Here is a 22,215-nt window from a genome sequence, read left to right on the forward strand (position 1 = left end):
TTTAAAGATTTTTCTCTCTTGTGGCAAATTCTGTAATGATGTTCTGTTTTTAAGATGACTGTAGGATGGGTAAATCCATTTCACTTTATCTGGTACGACTGCATAGCACAAAGTTTATTGTTTTCTAGTTTTCAATAATGAGAAGAGAATGACTTTCTACAGAACAACGGCCATGGCAGTGCTGCCAATGTTTTGTTTATTGGCATGCTACCAATCATGAGTGTCCAAATGGACTTTATTCCACTCTGCAGATAGTCAACCTTTTTTTTTTTTTTTTTTTTACCATGCTGGCTTAAAATATTCAGTGGTGTACAGATACCTTAGGGATCTTTACACAAAAATATATAACAAATAACTTTTACATCTCATCTGAAGCATTACCATATCCTCTCTGAGAAAATCTATACATTCTTGAAACTTCTCAGTATAATTCATGTGCCAATGTACAAGGTACATGAAAAAAAAAAAAAAACAATACAAAAAGAGAGGCTATAAGTATTTAACACTGCAAAAAATTGAAAGGATTGAATATTATAAAATATATGATTATGATTCTGCCATGAATGTGCAGAAAAAAAACTGTATATGATAGTTTCATATTGTCATTTGAAAATTAAGAGAGAGAAAAAAACAAGTGACAAACATATGTATATTAAACTAAATATATAAAAATGAAATAAAATATTAAAGCCAGTCTTATATAGCAATATTATCCCCGTAAGTAAAAAAAGCCCATTAGCAATATCATGCAGAGCAGGATAAATGTCCTTTTTGTGTACATAAATTAAGCAACTAAAGAGGATTGAGTTTGTGATGATGTGAATATTCTCTTTTCATCATAGCAACAGTTCCTGCCTGATGCTAAAGCTGTAAGGGCTTGCTTTAGCTCATCCATCTGCAGTCCAGCATGTGGCCCTGAATCATAACGGCGGCCATAGCTGGTGGGGCTGTAAGATGAAGAAAAACCCATGGAGAAACCTGAGCCTGTAGCATCAAAACTTCCCCTTCTAGAGCCTGATCTTGAACCAGTTCGGGATCCAGACCTAGACCCTGAAGTTGATCCAGAGCCACTGATGCTGTATGGGCTGTAAAGACCTTTACTGGACTGGGAGGACGCTTCTAGCAATCTCAGGCCAGATCCTTCCTCTATCATACTTCTGTCCATGGCGTCCTTGTATGAGATCTTGAGTTTTGTTTTGGGGCAGGTGAGGTATTTGGAATATCCACTGATATCTCTTAGTTTCTGTGCAGTGCGTGCATCTAGATTGCCCTTCTTAACAGCATCATCCAGTGATACTCTTCCTGTAACATCTGGTTCAATCAAACCGCCTGTTAGGTACTGGACTTCAAGGAAACGTTGGCCAGCTTCGTAGTAGAGCCAACCCTTCTTTAAGGCTTGAGAGGCAGACATTTTGGTTTTGGTTCTTGGATCTTCAAATCCCTGAAAAGCTTTCTGTGCTAGGTTGATACGATCAACCATGATCTTGTCCACCAGCCCTTTGTTCATAGCATCAGCAACAGAGAATTTCTCTCCAGTGTTTGGGTCAATAATTCCCCCTGTGCATGCTTGTGCTTCTAGTAGTCTTTGACCAGTGATGTTGTCAACTAGATTCCGATGCATAGCCTCCGTAACTGACACCTTTTCCAAAGTATCTGTATCTAAGATTCCAGCCACTGGTCCAGTTTCCTCAGTTGGATCAGTCCAGGTTGTAGCTGGTGTCTTTATGGAGGGAATTGGACTCATGGGATAGGATGAGTTGGACCCAAAGGAAGATGAACGTGATCTGAAGCCACTCATATTGCCAGAGAGCATGTCAGCAAATTCAGTGATAGAAAGGGTACCAGCACGGTACTGGTCCAAAGCAGACTGGTCTATGAGGCCCTTGGAGATAGCATCATCAATGTCATACTGCCGTCCAGACCTTCTGTCAGTGATCATAGACTTGACAACACCATCTGATGATGAGGTGGTAATTTCTTCCCATTCACACTCTTGCTCTGCAAGTTCAATATATGTTTGATGGTCAATGAGTCCTTTGCGGTATGCCTCATACACGGACATCTCTTTTCCTGTTTCTGGATCTACGATAACAACTCTACGTTTGCGGACTGAGGACTTAGAGGACGTCTTTCTTTCCCGTTTCTTTTCTTTCATCAGTAATAGAGAAAGTCCAGTTTCAGGGTCTGTTATACAGCGCTCCATCAGCTGGAGGTAAGTTAAATTCTCCTCTGTGTTTGGATCAAAGAACCCCTTTGTGTCATCAGAGGGATCAGTGAGAATACCATTCATCTCCTCATCAAATAGACCCCGCTTGTAGGCCATTTCAACAGGAAGTCGATGACTCTCTTCAGGATCAATGATTCCACCGGTGGCTATTTGAGCCTCGAGCAGACGAATACCATGGTCTTTCAGAATAAGACCTTTTTTCATAGCCTGGAACAGGGAGATCACCTTGCCAGAGTATGGATCTTTGTAGCCAGTCACAGCTCGTTCAGCAGAGAGAAGCTTGTCTTTAAATTCTGGTCCTACGACTCCCATTTTCACAGCTTCGTGGACATTCATTTTGAGATTTTTGATTGGATCAATCACATACCCAGTAGCTGCTTGCGCCTCCAGAAGTTCAAAGGCAGTGCCTGGTCTGATCATGTTCTTCTTCATGGCTTGGTAGACTGAAAGTCGATCTTTTGTAGCCTCTACAAACACGCCTGCAATAGAGCTGATGCCTTCAAGATATTTCTTTAGGTCTTTACTGAGGTCCTCAACAGAAATGGTACCCTCCATGAGTGCTGTGTAGGTCTTCTGATCAATAATTTGAGAGCGCAACAACTCCTCTGGAGTGATTTGTTTTCTAAGGCCCTTAAATAGAAGTCTCTTGTCCGCCAGAGACAATAATCGTAAGCCACTCTCTTTATCAACCTTGCATCTTTTGAGAAGTAGGGCATAAGACAGCTTTTCATCTGTTGTTGGATCAATAAACTGTTTGACATCTCCACTTGGATCAGATATCCTCTCACTGGTTTCTTTGTTCATGTAACCACGTTGCATGGCGACATCAATTGGGAGGTGGAAGTAGTACTCTGGATCCATGAGGCCACCTGTTGCTACCTGGGCCTCCAAAAGCTTCATGGCATAATCCTCAGGAACAAGGTTCTTTTTCATGGCTTGGAATAGAGAAATAACCTTACCGCTGTACGGATCCTTATAACCTGTGACAGCTCTCTCAGCAGACAAGAGTTTGTCATGGATCTCTGGGCCAACAAGACCCTTCCGGACGGCCTCATCAACTGTCAACAATTCATCTTTCACAGGGTCAGTGATGAATCCTGTCGCTGCTTGTGCCTCCAACAGATCAATGGCAATGTCAGGTTTAATGAGACCTCTCTTCATGGCTTGGTAGATGCTAACCTTAGCATAGTTATCAGAGAGTACTCCAGCAATGCTGCCTGTTCCAAAGAGATAGTGTTTCACACTTGCCATCTCCATAACTTCCCGGATTGTTTTCTTGCCTTGTTTGAGCAGATTGTAAGTTTCAAGGTCTATAATACGAGCTCTGTAAAGTTCATCAATAGTAACCCGGCGTCTGATTACATCACATGACATACTCTGCTCAGTCTTGATGATCTCTTTTTGTTCAATGATTTCAATTATAATAATGATCATCCTCTCTTTTGTGATTTTACCTGAGCGATACTGTTCAAGAAGCCTTTGTTTTTCCTCTTCTGGAAGCAAATCTGATTTCATGACTTCCCATAAGTTCACTTGTTTTCCAGCAAAACTTTCATGTGGTATGTCTATTTGGGTATTAGCTAAGTCTGTCTGTGCTTGTTCCTCAGTGTAAACATACGATTTTTCAGCTTGCTCTGGAGTCTGGGCTTTAGAAAGTGGTAACAGGGCAATTCCAAATTCTGGATCGGCCATACATCTCTCTTTCAGTTGTTTGTATGTGATATTCTCATCTTTGTTTGGGTCAGTGAAACCTTTGATATCATCAGTGGGGTCTTTAAACGATTTGGCTAATTGCTTGCTGAAGTAGCCACGCTGAATGGCTATATCACTAGGAAGTCGATGGCTATTTACTGGATCAATTATACCTCCTGTGGCCTCCTGAGCATCTAGAAGAGGTATAGCATGTTCTCTTAGAACAAGCTGTTTTTGCATTGCTTGAAAAAGAGAGATCTTATTACCAGTGTATGGATCTTTGTAACCAGTAACAGCTTTCTCTGCTGAAAGCAGTTTTTCATGAAGCTCTGGACCAACAATGCCAGTCTTAACAGCATCATCCACTGTAAACTTCTCATTCCTGATAGGATCAACTATGTAGCCAGTAGCTGCCTGCGCTTCCAGCAGGGAAGCACCTGTGTTTGATGTCAGTAGTTTCTGCTTCATTGCTTGGTAAATGCTGAGTTTTTCCTTTGTTTTTTCCAAAAATACCCCAGTAATACAATCAGAACCTTGCAAGTAGCGTTTGATGGAGTCACTAACTTCTGCGGGTTTCTTTTTTCCTTGTTGGATTTTGTCATAGGTATCTTTGTCAATGATTTTAGATTCAAGCAAGGAACTGGCCGTTACAGGTCCTCTAAAACCATCAAAGTCGCCCTGTCTCTTCATTTCTTTTTCATCCACTGTAGTGATCACAATCTTGATCAGTTTTTCAATTGTAATTATTCCTGATCTATATTGCCGGATGAATTCAATCCTTTGTTCCTCTGTGAAATATTCAGAATTGATAATCTCCCAAATGGTGACTATTCTTCCTTTAAAAACTCCACTGTGCAACTCAACTGTAGCATGGCTCAAGGTCTCTTTAGTTTGCACATCAGAAACTGGTTCTATTTCTTTTGACTTGACTGTCTTTTCAGATAGTGGAAGCAATGGAAGACCAGTCTGCTTATCAGTGATGCATCTTTTCAGCAGTTCAGCATAAGTGACATTTTCTTGTGTGTTTGGGTCAGTGAATACTGTATTGGAGACTGATGGGCTGCTTAAGTCTTCATTCATCTTCTCATTTAGGTATCCACGTTTATATGCAATATCTGGAGTGATGCGGTAACTTTTCTCAGGATCAATAATTCCTCCAGTTGCAAGTTGAGCTTCCAACAGACGGACACCTTGGTCTTTCTTAATGAGATCTTTTTGCATTGCTTCAAACAGGGATACAGTTTTTCCAGTATATGGATCTTTGTAACCACAAATAGCTCTTTCTGCAGACAACAATTTCTCATGCAGCTCTGGGCCAACAACACCACTTTTGACTGCTTCATCAACAGTGAGCTTTTGATTTTTCACTGGATCAATTATGAAGCCTGTTCCAGCCTGGGCCTCCAGAAGGTTTAGCGCAGACTCTGTTCCGAGCAAGCCCTTCTTCATGGCTTCGTAGAAAGACATCTTTTCAGAAGTTGACTCGATCTGCACTCCAGCAATACAGTGTGTCCCCTTAAGGGCTTTCTTGACAGGTTCAAGCTCAGAGACCTCTTTAAGAGTAGCTTGTCCATTGTGCAATTTGTTGAACAAATCTTTATTAATAACCTTTGCTTCCAGAAGTTCAGAAGCTGGCACTGATGATCTCAAACCATCAAATGCAGGTTCCTTCTTGCTCTCCTTGTCCTCTACAACAGTTATTACAATTCTAATAATTTTTTCAACTGTAATTTTGCCTGTCTTGTATTGACGGATAAGATCCTTTTTCTGATCATCAGTGAAGTACTCGGAGTTTATGACCTCCCAGATGGTGACAGTCTTTCCTTTGAATCTTCCAAATGGAACTGTTAGGTTTGCCTTACTAAATACATCTTTAGTTTCCTCATCAGTATAAGTTCTTTCAATTTGGGCTGCATGTTCTGTGATTGGTAGTAATGGAATGCCTGTCTCAGGATCTGGTTTGCATCGCTCCAGTAACTCACAATAAGTGAGGCAATCCTGAGTGTTGGGATCAATGAATGTTTTTTTGTCAGCAGGACGGCTGGACAGAATTTTGCTTAGATCATCATCGAGTTGACCTTGTGTGCATGCCATTTGGAGAGTTACACGGTGGCTATTGACAGGATCAACTATCCCACCAGTTGCATATTGAGAATCAAGAAGTTTTGTGGCCTGGTCCTCTGCAATCAAACCTTTTTTCATTGCTTCAAACAGTGAGATTGTATCTCCAGTGAATGGATCTTTGAATCCTGTGGCGGCCCTTTCGGCCGATAACAACTTGGTGTGCAACTCAGGTCCAATCAAGGTATCCTTCACAGCCTCGCTTACAGAGAGTCTTCTGTTCTTAATGGGGTCAATTATGTAACCGGATGCAGCTTGGGCTTCAAGAAGCATCATAGCTGTGCTTTGTGTAATCTTCTTGTCCTTCAAAGCTTGATAGATGCTCATTTTCTGGTTGGGATCAACTATTACACCACCGATGCAATCTTTACCTTTTAGGCACATCTTGACCTTGTCATTCTTAGAAAGCTCTTCCACATTTGTTTTGCCTTTCTTAAGTTTGTCAAATTCTTTTTTGCTGAGCACACCAATCTCATGAAGTCTGTTTGCAGGCACCTTCTCTCTGATTCCATCAAAAGCCAAGGGTACATCTTTCTTCACACCATCCACTTCTGTAGAGCCATTTAGGACCTTCTTTGTTGTTTCTACCATTGTCATTTGAACTAACTCTTTTTCAGGGACTTTGTCAGTTTGAATTTCAATCTCCTTGGTGTGGGATGGCTTTTGTGAACTCTGAAGCAGCTGGAGTTTTTCTCGCAAGTTCTTGTTTTCCTCTGCCAGAAGCTTCTCTTGTTCAATTCTTTTCTTTTCAAGCTCTTTCATTTCTTTTTGCTTGGCATTCATCTCTTCCTCAGCATCCTTTTGCTTTTTGATGGCAGCATCCATGGCAGACTGAAGTTTCTTTCTCTCCTCCTCCAATTGCTTTTTCTGACGCTCCTGTTCATCTTTAAGTGCTTCAGCCTTCTTTACTTCCTCTTCAAATTGCTTCTCCAGCTTCTTTTTCTCTGCTTCAATGGCTTTCTCCTTCTTCAGCAGTGTCTCTTTTTCTGCAAAGAAAGTCTGCTGGAGGATAGTCTTTTCCTGCTGTAACTGTTCTTGTTGTACATTGGCCATCTGTGATAAAACAGCATTAAACAATAATTAATTCAATGCATGACATGGAAATTACTGTATAAGGAAAAATATAACCGCACAACTCAATACAATATATTTATAGAACAGATAATTTAGCATTTTAAGATGCAGTTATATTCTTTCTTATATAATTCTTTCTCTTATAATTACACCATAACTTGCACCTGTCAGTGTACTTTTTAATTGATCTCTGTTGTATGCTGTGATGTCACATTTATATAGTGTATTGTGTCTATTTGATTCTGTGGTTATAGTGATCATTGAAATGACAATTAAGTACATGCATATCTTAAAGGTTGTATCAGTGATTTCAGGCCCCCCCAAAAAATGATCACATTCATCTAATCTTTCCTAACGATCCGCTAGCTGCCCGCCCCATAAGCATGCCGTCAAAAAAACGCGTCTCTGTAGGCAGCCTAGGCTCTGAGATCTGCACACAAAAACAATTGGTTTCACCAACCACTCAAAACCAAAACAAATAGTGTTCCAACCAATAGGGCTGCACGATTAACCTTTATCGCATCGATATTGAGGTTTTAACTCCCGCAATAACCTAACCTCAGGAGTCTGAGGTTTTTTCCCCCGCCTCTGACATTTGAGTGACAAACCTATTAGCCAATCAAAATGGTCGAATCTTGCGTTCCTGGCTTGCTGGCCAATTAGAAATGGCAATGGAAACAACAAGGTTGTACCGATCGCTCAAACCACTTCAGGAGGAGGTCTGGGCCGCATTCCAGACGAAACTGGACAAGTGTAAATGCATCTGGTTGTTGAAACCACATATGTAAATTGTACTCCTCCCAAAAATGCTCAAATATAAACGTGTGAGAGCGTGTTATAGGCTATATCCGCCTATATGTAATGTTATAGCGAGATATGACGACGCTACTGGAACACGCGCGTCACCGCAGATGAGCAGCTGAGCAGCTGAGCATCTATTCATTAAGCCAACGTGCAAACTATCGCAAATCAAAGTGAAACTAAGTCGCAGACGCTTAACACACAATCAACATCATTAAAAGTAGAGAAATGAAATGATCTTACCAGGGCTGTTGCCGCTCTCTCTTATTGCGGTCTTTGATTTAGAAATTTTTAGCTGATGATCAATAAAATGCAGCTCATATCTGTTGCTTTCGTGACGGGCACTCCATTAAATCTGCATATAGCGCGGGAATTGAAGATCGGATTTAAATCCGTTTCGCAAAAACACATTTATGTGACCAGGTGTAAATGGAATCGTTTTGACAAATCAGATAGCTATCCGATCTGAGAAAACGCATTAAGTGGCCAGGTGTAAACAGGCTCTTAACACACAACGTGTCGTGTACCTCGAATTGTGCCAATAGAAAAAGCTTGTAACTGCGCAGAAATGGCCGAAGGCACTTCTTCGGTGACGGGAGAGGAAGCGGGGGAACACTTGTGGTTAACAAGAAGGGTGGTACTTCAGCTGTTTGGACTTATTTTGGATTCGCGAAGAACGACGTGGAGCAAAAGAGTGCTAAATGTAAAATATGTCGACGTGCCGTGGCCAGATCCAGAGGAAACACTACCAATCTATTCTTTGGTATTTAGGTTCAGGTATTTAATAATCACGAAGCATCAAACAATCTCATTACCTCAATCACTATGTATGTAGTTTATTTAACCCTCTGTGTCGTAAAAGTAACAACATATTTTATTCATAATTTTAGGTTTTATGCACTTAAAAGTATCGAACGCAAAAATCGAAAATCGCACCGCAATCGCAATATTTGTCAGAAAAACCGCAATTAGGTTTTTTCTCAAAATCGTGCAGCCCTACCAACCAATCACCGACAAGGGGTGGGTGTTGTGAGGTTTTGTGCTCGTGCATGGCTGCACACGAAGTCGGAGCTGAAGAAGAAGCTGGCTCAAAACCTCACAACACCCTCCCCCTTGTCGGTGATTGGTTGGAACACTATTTGTTTTGGTTTTGAGTGGTTGGTGAAACCAATTGTTTTTGTGTGCAGATCTCAGAGCCTAGGCTGCCTACAGAGACGCGTTTTTTTGACGGCATGCTTATGGGGCGGGCAGCTAGCGGATCGTTAGGAAAGATTAGATGAATGCGATCTTTTTTTTGGGGGGCCTGAAATCACTGATACAACCTTTAAAGTTATATTTTACCCAAAAATTAAAACTCTATCATCATTTACTCACACTCATGTCGTCACAAACCTAACCATACTTTATTCTGCAGAGCACAAAATATTTTGAAGAATGTTTTAACTGTTTATGTCCATACAATGAATGTCAAAGCGGGTGAAAATAATATGGGAGCCCATTGACTTTCATTGCATAGGAAAAACAGATATATTCTTCATATTATCTTTGTAATAAGAAGAAGAAGCGAGTAAATGATAGCAGATTTCACTCTAATGACAGAATCAAAAGAATACAATACACTATGTAAATATGACAACTTCACAGCATGCTAAAATAGATATTAATTAAAGGTAGAATAAATCTAACAGCTGAAATATATTTAGTTCATTGTTGAATTAATAGGTAAATATGGACATTTTAGGAAAATTACAATACATTATAGTGCCCAAGTTACAGACATTAGAAACTATTTTAAAATAAAATAGTGATACCAACAATGTGCAAATAGGCTGCACAACATAATTGCAAACTAAATAAATACATCATGGACACTAGTGTTAAAGGGGACCAGAACAACTTTGTTCATAACAATTGCAGGTTTTGTTATCACTGAGACTGGTAACATGCAATGTACATGAACAAAGGTTCAGAAATTGTATAAAACTGTTAATTGTTAATTAAGGTGTTTAAGGCTAATATATAAAGCACTAGATTGCAGTACTACAACATATAACACAATACCTCTTTTGATTGTTTTTGTAAGTCAGCAGCCTCTTTTTTCAATTTCTCCTTTTCTTTCTCAAGCTCTGCAATTGCTTTATGCAGATCATCAGCCTCTTTTTTGCTCTGCAATCTCTGTACTTCCAGTTTCTCAACAACAGTGTATTTTTCGGAAGTCTGTTTTTCAGTGTCTAGCAGACGGGTTTTGATTTCATCAGCTTGTTTCTTGAATTTTTTGGCTTCCTCCTCTGCTTTTGACTGAGCATCACTTAGCTGCGTCACCTTGATCTTTAGTTTCTCAGCCTCTGCGGTAATCTCTAATTGCCGCTTGCGTTCAGCCTCTAAAGATTTCTGGAAACCTACAGTCTCCTGCTCCAGACGCTGCTGCATCTCCTTTTTGGCCTCTAACAGCTTTTGAGCCTCTACCTGTGCCTGATCTTTTTGTTTCTGGAGCTTTTCGGCTTCAGCCTTCAGTTTTGTCGCCTCAAGAATGGCCTGCTTTTTCTCTTCCAGCATCTTATCAGCCAGTTCCCTCTGTTTGGCAAGATCTGACTCAGCAATTTGCCGTAATCTTGCAGCTTCTTGAGCCTCAATGTTAAGCCGTGCTGCCTCCTCAGCCAGTTTTTTCATGTTCTCAGCCTCTTCCTCAAGGAGTTTCTTTGTGTTGTCTTTATCTTTCTTCATAAGCTTTTGGTTTTCCTTTTCAATTTTAAGTTTCAGTTTCAGTAAGTCCTCCATCTGAATCTTAACTTTAGAGAGCTCATCCTCTACTTGAGCCTTCTGCTTCATAGCATCACTGACCTCTTGTTTGAGTCGCTTAAGTTCATCATCAAGGATAGATTTCTGTTTGTCTGTCTCATCAAGTTGCAATTTAACCTTCACTAACTCCTCCTCAACCGAAGACTTCTGCTTCAGGGTCTTTTCTGCCAGCTTTTTGTACTTGGCCATTTCAGCATCAGCCTCTTGTTTTTGTTTTAAAGCAGCAGCCTCTGCCTCAGCCCGCCGGGAAGCTTCCTTTTCAGCCTCCTTCCTCAGTTTTTCAGCATCTTCCTGGGCTTTGGCCTGTTTGGCAGCTTCAGCCTCAGCTGCCTGCTTTTGACGTTCAGCTTCCTCTGCTTTCTTCTGCAACAAGGCAGCCTCTTTCTCAACCTTGTCTTTAGCCTTTTCTGCATCTTGTGCCAGTTTCTTTGCTTTTTCAAACTCTTCCTTGAGATTATCCTGCGCCATGCTGTCTTTATTTTGCTGGAGAAGAACATTTTGGGCTTTCTGTTCAGCAGCAGAGCACTTCTGTGTAGCCTCTCTGACTAAAATTATCTGCCTCTCGGCTTCTTTCTCTGCAATCTCTTTCTGCTTTTTGGCATCTTCTGCTCTCTTCATTAGACGCTCAACCTCCTCTTGAGCAGCTTTGTGTTGTCTTGCTGCCTCTTCTTCTGCAGCTTGGATTTTTTTCACCTTGGCCTCTGCCTCTTTCCTTTTTTTCTCCTCTTCCAAAGCAAGTTTTCGGAATTTCTCTGCTTCTTCTTCAGCCTTCGCTTTGCTCTTCTGTGTCTCCTCTGAGATGCCCTTCAGTTTGTTGAGCTCAAGTTCAAGGTCCTGTTTGCCAGTTGAAGCCTTTTCGAAATTGAGTTTGAGAATGTGGATCTCCTCCTCCACCACTTTCCTCTGCTTCAAGGTTTCTTCAACTATTTTCTTTTGCCTGTCGAGCTCAGTGTCTGAAGACTTCTTGAGCTGATCGATCTTTTCTGCAATTGCTTGCTTGTGCTGAGCTGCTTGATCTTCAAGAACTTTCCTCTGGTAGGCCTCGTCTTCGGCTTTTCTCTTTAAGCGGTCATTTTCAGCCTCCTTCTCTTTCAAAGCGATCTCAGCCTCAGTTTTTAGACGGGTTGCCTCGTTGATAGCAGCTAACTTTTCTTTGAGGATCTTCTCAGCCTCTGCTCTCTGACGGGCAGCTTCTTCTTCTGCAATTTGCCTCTGTTTCTTTGCTTCTTCTGCAACTGACCTCAGTTTAGTTGCCTCCTCAGCCAGTTCCCTCATCTTGGCAGCCTCAGATTCAAGTAGTTGTTTGCTCTTTTCAGTGTTTGACAAAGACTCTTTCTCAGCTTTGGATTTTACCTGTAGTAGAACTTCCATCTCCTTCCTAACTTTGACCAGTTCCTCCTCAAGCTCCTTCTTCTGTTTAACAGCGGCATTGACATCATTTTTGAGACGCTGGAGCTCATCATCCAAGACAGTTCTCTGTTGTTCAGCATGCTCAAAATCTGCTCTTAACCTAATAAGCTCTTGCTCTGCTGCAAGCTTCTGTTTAGCTGTTTCTTCAGCCATCTTTATTTGGTTCTCCAGTTCCTTTTCGGCAGTCTCTTTCTGTTTAAGGGCAGCCTCCTCAGCTTTTCCTCTCTTCTTTGCCTCCCGTTTGGCTTCCTCTTTCTGTTTCTCCGCTTCCTCCTGAGCTGTAGTTTTCTTATTGGCCTCTTCTTCAGCCTGGAGCCGGAGCCGGAGAGCTTCATTAGCCTTCTGTCTCCATGTTTCTAGCTCCTTCTCTGCCTGCTCTCTTGCCTTATCTGCTTCAGCTTGCTGCTTTTTGAGATGTTCTGCCTCCTCCTGCAGTTGAATGACCATCACCTGTTCATGTTTGAGTGATTCTTCCAGTTTTGCTGTCAATGATGTTTGTTTACTCTCAAGCTGAGTGGCTGCAGTCTTCTTAGCCACTTCCTCTATCACTTGAATCTGTCTTTGCTTTTCCAGCTCTGCTTGCTTCATGTGCCTCTCAGCTTCCTCAGCTTGAAGCTTGAACTTCTCAAGATCGTCAAGTGCCTTCTTCTTCTCTTTGGCAGCCTCCTTTTCTGCCTCTGATTTCAGTTTAAGCTCCTCTTCTGCCTGGCGTTTCTTCTGAGTCTCTTCGGCAACTTGCTTCCGAAGCTTCTCTGCCTCATCCTGTGCTGCCTTTCGAAGTTTTTCGGCATCTGCAGCTTTTTCCCTGAGCTGTTGAAGCTCTGTTTGAGCAGTGTTTTTTTGTTTCATCGTCGTCTCTAGCTGGAGTCGTATTATATGGATTTCTTCTTCAATTCTGGTCCGGCTGTGGAGGGCTTCCTCTACCTGTTGAGTCTTAGACTTGATTTCCTGCTCAGAAAGGCTTTTGAGCTCCTGAAGCTCTCGTTGGATATTTTGCTTCTGTTTCTCAGCATCGACCGCGACGTCCTGTCGTTTGCTGACTTCATCTTTCATCTTCGTCTTCAGCTCATTCGCCTCTTGTTCTGCTTTAGCTATAGCCTTTGAGTGAGATTCAGCTAACTGCCTTTGCTTTTCTAGCTCGGCCTGCATCTCGGCCAGCTTTTTTCTATCTTCTTCCTTAAGTTTTTCGGCAGCTTTCTGTATTAGTGAAGGTAAATAGTAGGGGAAATAGAAACAAAGTTAAATATTTAAGTGTTAGATATTATAAGTGCATGTACGTACATGCGAATGCAAGTACATGGACAAAGTTACAGGGTGTTATGCTAAACAGAAAAACAACTTAAGTAGTTATTTTATTAAGGATTATATAAAGTCAAAATGTATGGTACACAAAATGAGACACAATCACTTCACAAAACACCACTACAGCTGGAATATCGAATGGTTTCATGCTAATGAGGTGTTATCACTGGATACATTTTTTAAATGAATAAAAACTTTAAAACTCTACCCTGTCATTTTGAAGACTGAAGATTTGTGTTTTTTAATATATTTTACATTAGAGTGAAAAGGGTTACAGAATGTGTTTTGGATTCCCTTATGAACAAAATATGGACATTTAACCTTTTAATAAATGACAAACTATTATTATAAAGGGTCAATGAAGAAAGAATATTTGAAAATGTATATTCATAGTATTATCATGCCTACAACAGAACAGCTTAGTGATGCAGCAAAGAAAGAATGAGACTTATTAAATAATGTTTAAATAATGCTAGACCATAAGGGGGGGGGGGGGGGAGGGGAGAAGAAAAACAGATCTGATGAATGCCAAAGTGCAGATTTTGACAAATCCAATAATATATATTAATGCATATTTTTGTTCATATTTTAGTTAACATATTTCTTAATAATGGCAAAAATGCTAATGTAATTAACAAGGGACTGGAAAAGGATGAACATGCATTTTTGTGGACAATTTACCTCTTTAGCGCCCAAACATGACAAACATTCATCATGATAAAGCACTGGCAAGCAGTTTAGAGAAGCAGACAAGAAAATAAAGGTTAGAAAGGAAAATGGAAACCAAAATTGAGCAGAAAACAGCTACAGAAGAAGGGCTGACAGTCAGGCTGAAGCATACTCAAGAGGGAAAATCAACAAATAGTGTACAAAGGAATGATGGGTAAGAATGCAGCTAAGCAGCAGACAGAATCCAACCAGGAAATTAAACTAGCGAAACAATGTGGCATCACTGGTACTTTGCACCATGCACTAACTTTTATTTTTAGGATAACAGCATATTTTAAGTTTGCTTCAGGCTGAAGACTGAGAGCTCACTATAATGGAAGAGATATTAAAACACCTCCATAGTAGTAAACACATAATGAAAGACATACATTGTGAAAGAAATGGAATGTGCTGCACCACTAGCATTTATATTACTGAAGGCCTAGGTGAGCAGCTCAATCTGTTACATTTTTGATTTCCAGAACTTTAACCTTTAGCACACGGCCAACAATAGCATATTTCAACTTCACTATTGTGTTACTCTTTGATAACTTAAGATAAAAATGTAACTGTGTCTCATATGGTTTGTACAGTGAAATAAATACATATTTCATGTGTCCATACATACACAAATTAAACTACAATAGGATCAAGTTAGTGAGTTAAAGTTAAGACTTTAGGTTTTGATACTTACCACCTCATCCTCTAGGCGGCGCTGTGTCTCAATGATGAATTTAATATACTGGGTCGAAAGAGTCATCAGCTCACTGTAGCGTGTTCTCAGAGTCACATACTGAAAGATATTTTTGAAGTTACTTGGCATGTCAAAGAAGATCAATAAATAAAAGCCCAAGTAGAACAGTATAAGTTATGCATACAGTATGTAAATTAATGCATATAGCAGATTAAGAGCCAAAGACAGGTGGATATCAGATCTCTAGGGTACCTCTTGAATGATGTCATCAGATGCAGACTCCATTTTGGTCTTCTTCAGAGGGGAAGCGATGGGCTCCACATGAGCTTTATAAGACACCAGCTGGAGCTCATAATCCTGGATGAGAACATTCAGTCAGAGTGCTACTCATAAATCATTTAGATTTGAGTAAAATATGTATGTGGCCAGCATCATTCATACACACCTTTATGGCATCAATGTATGCTTTAGCATATTTCTGGCACTCATCCACCTTGTCCTTGTTCTTCTCAATCTCCTCAAGCAGTTTCTGTACAAATAATGGACATGACGTAAATAAAAAGATTATTAACATGATTTTCTAGCAAAATGTTAAATGATATTCATTATATAAAGCATTGAGAACAGAAAATTAATTAAAACCCTGCATTTCAGATTGACCAATGGATGGATAGATATAGATAGATACCTTCTCCTGGGTCAGCTGCTCTTGAAGGGCTTTGCTGTCAATGGGCAAAGCATGGAGCTTGTCCTGCCTCTGCTTGGCATCTGCTATCCAGCGGATGAGCCAGTCCCAGCTCTGTCTGTAAGCCTGCATCTGCCTGCTCAGAAGGTCAAGTTCTCTCTGCCTCAGCTCAATCTGAGCGAACACAGCCTGCCAGCGGTCCTTCAGGTTGCCCACCAGCTGCCTGTAGTGCTCCAGCTCTATGTCACGTTCACTGTGCAGCTGAGACATACGGTCGGTCACCGCTGTAGCCCTCTGAAGCTCCTCTTCCAGGCGGTCAAACGTAGCTTGCTTTCCCTCCGCTTCTGAGCGCAGTTTCTAGAGTCAAAAAAGAAGGAAAGAACATGAACATGTTTGTGAGGTCATGTATGATTTGAGCTTATAGTGGTAAACAATTTCATGCATAATTGGGTTATTGTGCGAGAGACAATGTACCTGGAGCTGTGTTTGAGTGGCCTCAATCTCTTTCTCATTAACAGGAACTTTGTTCACATCCCGCAACTGGTTCTCATATTTATTGAGAATGTCTTCTGCTCCTTGTGTGCTGCGGATTACCATGTCGATGGTCTTCAGCCTTTATGGACAAAAAGAATAGGATCAGCATAATTTTATATGGGAAGGACAAAAAGATGACTTAGTGTGGAAAAGTAAAAAAACATTTCTATTGGATACTTCAATCTAAATAAGTTCAAAAGTTTGGGGTTTTATTGTACAAGGGTGCATTACATTGCTTATATAGTTACAAAAAATGCTATTTCTATTTACTTTCTATTGAACTTATACTCATCAAATAATCATGTAAAAAGTATCACAGTTTCCACCAAAAAATTAAACAGCACAACTATTTTCAACATTGATGATCAGCATATCAGAATGATTTTTGAAGGATCATTTGACGCTAAAGACTGGAATAATGGCTCCTGAAAATTCAGCTTTGCCATCACAGGAATAAATTACATTTTAAAATACATTAAAATAGAAAACTGTTATTTTAAATAGTAATAATATTTCACATCATTACAGCTTTTACTATATCGTTGATCAAATAAAAGCAGTCTTGGTGAGCATAAGAGACTTCTTTCAAAAACATTAAAACAGCTTACCTAAGCCAAACTTTAGAACGGTAGTGTATATATGTATAAAAAATGGACTTGAAACTCACTTGTCGAGATACACAGAGGAAAGACTGTAGGCGTGCTCCATCTTTTTCTGGGTGATGTCTATTTCTGAGCGCAGGACAGGGGCTGAACTGGACTGCTGAGATGTGGCCAGCACTGCTTCACTCTTCTCCACCATCTTATCCAGGTCTTTCTTTATACCCTCCAACTCAGTCTGCACTTTCTGTAGGACGACGTGAGAATACACAAGGATTTAGTCATTGAATAATATATATTAAGATTTCAATTAATTAATGATTGCAGTAGACATACACAGGCTCTTCATGTGTTATATATATATACATTTGAAGGCATTTCTTGATGGATTCAATGGTATAATGTATATTAATACAGTGTTTATGCAGACCTTCTGTTCAGTGGCTCTCTGTGAACAGGCTTTGAGAGGCTCCTTGTCTACCATATGTCTGAGGCGGTTCACTGTGCGGTTCTCACAGCCTTCCAGTCTCAATCTCAGCTCCTTTATCTGGGTGATGTAACTCCTGCACACTGACTCATCCTGTTCCCCTAAATAATTGACATACTTTCTGTTAAAAAAGCTCAAGAAATGCGAAAAAAGCAAATGCACACACATCTAAGAATGTTTCTTCTTTAATCACATTAAATCCATGCAGTATCCATACAATATATAAAATCGACCTTGCATATCTATAGAAGCATTTGCATTCAAGTACTTTCATAGAGAATGTTTCAGACCTTAAAGATCAAGTAAATCAGTTCATTTGCACACTTTTAAGTGAGTACACTGCATTTCAAACTGTCAAATGGTGAGAAAATCTGTGAAAAACATGCTAAAAATCCCTGGAGTCAATGTGGATTAGAACAAAATGCACATGAAAGTATGAAACAAACAATGACATGGACATATCATTCACAGTTTGTTAAAAAATCCACTCTCGGATCTTTACCCAATGCGCTGTCCTTTTGGATGAGAACATGTTCTGAAAGATAAGTCTCACAGTCATAATGGGAGTTGGATGGAATGCCCTATCCAGCCCCATCTTGAAATTCCTACAAGTCATAATGCCTTTGTGTTGCTTCAAGCATGCAGAAAAACCTTAAAGTATTAAAACAGGGGTGTTTGCTGGGGCCAAGATGGATGTATGTGTGTAATTTCATTGAACTGTGAAAGTGATGAATGGTTTCTATACATCTGAACAAACCAGCTGACCTTATCAGACACCCACCTTGTTCAACGGAGCGTAGCAGGTTATCATAGTGTTGAGTGGCTTTGCTGTAACTGTTCTCAGCTTGCAAGCGATCATCAGCACCGAAGAGCTCAGAATCCTGACTGTCACGTATGAAGGCCTGATAGTGCTGCTCCAGGTTCTTCAGGGTCAGTCGATATTCCTCAACTCTCAGAGTCTTGAACTACACAAAATTAGAAAATGTCACCTAATTACTTATGAGTAAATTTATAAGGTTTAAAATGCAACTTTTCAGTTTGTATGCCTCTGCATACAATTAAATAATACATAATAATCTATTTATATCAGTTATAAGCCAATATTAGAGATTATATTCATCGTAGCAATTGATATTAGACATATATTGGCTGATACTGAATATTTAATTGTGCATGTTAAAATGTTTTTACACAAAACATTTAATACAGTTAAAAAACAGTGATAATAATTTAATAATACTGTTTAATGTAAGCTTCAGCAAAACTCAAAATGAATGCACTACCTTTTATGTTTTTGAAAGAAGACTCTTATGCTCACCAAGGCTGCATTTATTACATCAAACACACAGCAAAAACATTAATATTGTGAAATATCATTACAATTCAAAATTTCAGCAGCCATTACCCTGGTTTACCTAATGTCAAATTATCCTTCATAAATTATTCTAATATGCTGATTTGGTAATTAAGAAACTTTTCTTTTCATTATCAATGCTAAAAACTGTTGTGCAGTGTAATATTTTTGAAACGTGACACATTTTTCTCTCTCTCTCTCTCTCTGATGATTAAGCTCAAAATTACAGCATGTATTTGAAATAGAAAGTTTTTCTAACAATGTAAAAGTGTCGTCATTTATCACTTTTGAATGGTAGTGTATTAATTTTTCATACTGATTTTCCTTTCCAGTTATTTACACAAAATGATAACGAAATTTTAGGCCATTCATTTATTATTAATTATTTGCACCAGCCTTTTAATATAGGTGCATCCTGGGTTCTACTATTTTTAAGTCTTTGAACGCATCTAAAAATGTGTGTGTGTGCTAGTTACCATGATAAAATTCCAGGAGTTGATAAGCAGGATATCTCGCATGTAGTACTGCCAGGACAGCAGGCTCTTCATATCAACATGTAGCCTTTGCCAAAGAACCATCAGCCTCTGCAGACTCGCATCCATACTGAGGTTAAACAACAAATCAAAGGATAAGATGGAAAGCCAAACACTAATCAGAAAGATTTGGTTTATATTGCAACATCGCAAGAAAACCACACATCTCGTCTCCCAGACAGATAAAAGTATGTGGAATCTGAATGTGCTGCCAACTGAAGGAAGGGAAGTCAAGTGAGGTTAGTCTTGTGTACTAGTATTAGGTTGTACTGTGTTACCCAGAGCTGACATCCATAGCTTCTTTGTTGGTGGGAGGGACAATGAAACAGATGGACGGTACTGTGGCTTCATTTCCACTGGAGTTTCGCACTGTCCAATTGTACGGTTGGGAGTTGTTCACCAGGGCACACTCATCTCCTTTGTGTACCGTGATCTGGTCCAAAAAAAATAAGGATGTTAATTAAGTTTGAAGTGATTACAGTGATATGGATTGCATTGTGTATATGACATTATAATTGCAGTGACTAAGAGCAAGAACAAATGGGTGAGGCTAATTGCTGAGCCTATGTAACAGCAAGATATTCATGCTAGATCACACATTACACCCATGGTGAGCAAGAGCATGATCACACATGTGACTTCTTCATCCATTTTTTGAAAGAGGGACTGGAATATAGAAAAGCAAATAAACACACGGTTCAAAGAGTTGTTTGTGTGTTCTTAATTGAGCCCCTAGGAATAATTGAGTTTATTTTATTACCCATGTACACACATACACACACACATGCAAAAACAAGTGACTCAGTGTCTCTGCTTTACCTCCATTTGTTTGAAGTCACAAACAGCCTGAATGGGTAATTTGCCCTTGACGGGGTGCGCGGTGTTCCTCGGCTTGAGCTGGATAATGGTCTTGGCTCTCCGGTTGAGACCCTCCAGGTGTGTCTTGAATTCATTTAGCTGTTCTTTTTCCTCCTGATGTCCAAAGAGACAAATTTGCATATGTATGTATGTATATATCTATCTATGTATATACAGTCGTGATCAAAAGTTTACATACACCTGGCAGAATCTGCAAAATGTTTATTATTCTAACAAAATAAAAGGGATCATACAAAACGCATTTTAATTTTGATTTAGTACCGTCTTGAATAAGATATAATACATCTTACATCTTTATATCTTACATAAAAAGATGTTTATATAGTCCACAAGACAAAATAAAAGTTTTCACCCCCGGCTCTTAATGCATCGTGTTTCCTTCTGGAGAATCAGTGTATGTTTCACTTTCGTAATAGTTGCGTTTTAGTCTCTCAATTGTCCTCAGTGTGAACAGATGGATCTCAAATCATACTGCAGGGTTCAAATATGCAAAAGATGCTGGAAAACCAAAGAATTTGCGGTACTTTGAGGATTTTTCTGAAGAACAGAGGGCAGTTTTACTGCTCAGGACAAAACAGGATCCCTCATGGATCCTCTAGTAAGGATACACAGTATTACGAATCAAGTGTATGTTAACTTTTGAACAGGTCGTTTTTATAAATAACATTTTTATTTTGTCTTGTGGGCTATATCCCTCTTATTTTGTTAAAATAATTAACATTTTGCAGATTCTGCAAGGTGTATGTAAACTTTTGATCATATATATATTAGATCAAGCGATTACAAATTTTAATCTAAATAATTACATGATGTGGCGATTAATTAATCTAATTAATCGCACATCAAATGAAAAATTACCCACAAAAGATCATTTAAAGTCATTATGGTGTTAAATGAGAGAAGCATCAAATAGACATATAAAAAATATTTTATTTGATTCAACATAGAATTTATTACACATATACTTTTAGGCTTTAACGGCCATTAGGTTGAGTAAATAATGACAGAATTTTCATTTTTGGGTGAACTGTAATGGGTTTTTTATTAAAATGGAAATATGAAATGATTTGATACTCTAAACAAGAGGCGGTAAATGTCTAAATGAACAAGTCATTGAGACATTCATTCATTCGATTCGTTCAAACGGCGGATTCAAGTAAATGGCTCTCTTTGGCTATGTCGAAAACGCCCCTCATTCACTATTGCCTACATTACTCCACTAATATAGTCTACTTGAGGGAGTGAATGAAAACCAGTGAGTGAATTCGGACACTGAGTGCGCCGGAAGGGCTGAAGCTTTTGCATAATTTGTGCTTGCTGTTTAATAATCATTAAACTTGATAAGCAAACTGGCAGCTCCAGTAGTAACTCTGACATGGAAGCGAGCATGTATAAACCTTAAATAATTTTTTTTATAATCAAGTAAAAAGGATTTTATACCTGTATAATATAATGCTGTAGCCATATTGGACCAGCGGTTTGGAAAATGGATGGATGGCTGTTTTAGCTGCGGGCGCCAGACGCGGGAATTCATTCGGCGTGAACGTCACAGTGCATTATGGGAATTCTCTAGCCGTTGAGCGTACATCGGTTGTACACTTGCTATTGCTGTGCATTGTGGGATTGAATGAGTGCACTCAATAACGTCCACTATGGTTTCGGACAGCACTACAAATGTCTGTCCCCTCAAAAAGTGCCCTACTTAAGGGTATTTCAAACAGGTTTTTTTATGAATGTGCCATTGAATCATTGGTTCACACGAATGATTCGCTTAAAATGCGGATTCATTCAGAAACGATGCACCGTTGTGTGTTGCTCAGATATGCACAACAGTTCTGCTCTGGATTTTTAGGTAATATTTTCATTGGCAAAATTGAGAAAAAGCAGACAATACCGTGTCTAAAATATAACACAATATTAACTTCTTATTTATTGACCTGTGGTATAAAATCAATATCACATTTGCACTCGTGCTATTCAGGACAAAAACAGCACTTGTGTGATATTGCTTATTTTTTATCATGATATAAATACGAGACAAAAATTCATATTGCCCTGATATCTTGAATTTTAGGGTCATTATAACCGCATTCTATAGGCTACATCATGCAGTGAGTTGTTTCATGTTCGTAACCAATCAACTTTATGAAATGTAAGATGAACTACGTAGATCTGGGGCGCGGCGGGTGCGTCAATAATTTTACGACTAAAACGAAGCACTGAATTGAGTTTATCAACTAACTGAAATAGAGAGTATGAACTGATTCACGTAAATGTCACTTGGATGTGAACTACAAACCCAGTGATTACAAGCAT

The 22,215-nt window shown here is 39.4% G+C and overlaps 1 protein-coding gene across 16 annotated transcripts in view; it reads right to left on the reverse strand.

Annotated features, from left to right (window-relative positions):
- Positions 1 to 35: 35 nt before the first annotated feature.
- pleca (plectin a) overlaps positions 36 to 22,215 on the reverse strand; it is an 89,954-nt gene continuing 67,774 nt past the window's right edge. For 9 of the 16 annotated variants that reach the window (XM_079878480.1, XM_079878468.1, XM_079878469.1 and 6 more), the window contains 14 exons: positions 19,840 to 19,992; positions 19,299 to 19,453; positions 18,964 to 19,090; positions 17,915 to 18,098; positions 17,636 to 17,668; positions 17,077 to 17,234; positions 16,715 to 16,893; positions 15,988 to 16,126; positions 15,517 to 15,870; positions 15,274 to 15,357; positions 15,081 to 15,185; positions 14,829 to 14,927; positions 9,977 to 13,321; positions 36 to 7,093 (listed from right to left, as the gene is read on the reverse strand). In XM_079878480.1, the coding sequence (XP_079734606.1) occupies positions 785 to 7,093; positions 9,977 to 13,321; positions 14,829 to 14,927; positions 15,081 to 15,185; positions 15,274 to 15,357; positions 15,517 to 15,870; positions 15,988 to 16,126; positions 16,715 to 16,893; positions 17,077 to 17,234; positions 17,636 to 17,668; positions 17,915 to 18,098; positions 18,964 to 19,090; positions 19,299 to 19,453; positions 19,840 to 19,992 (11,424 nt within the window). In that variant the 3' untranslated portion in view covers positions 36 to 784. The remainder of the gene's footprint in view (positions 7,094 to 9,976; positions 13,322 to 14,828; positions 14,928 to 15,080; positions 15,186 to 15,273; positions 15,358 to 15,516; positions 15,871 to 15,987; positions 16,127 to 16,714; positions 16,894 to 17,076; positions 17,235 to 17,635; positions 17,669 to 17,914; positions 18,099 to 18,963; positions 19,091 to 19,298; positions 19,454 to 19,839; positions 19,993 to 22,215) is intronic. The other 7 variants (XM_079878470.1, XM_079878471.1, XM_079878467.1 and 4 more) reach the window with 1 other exon arrangement.

This window comes from Squalius cephalus (assembly GCF_949319135.1).
Source record: "Squalius cephalus genome assembly, chromosome: 8".
NCBI classification, from domain to species: Eukaryota; Metazoa; Chordata; class Actinopteri; order Cypriniformes; family Leuciscidae; genus Squalius; species Squalius cephalus.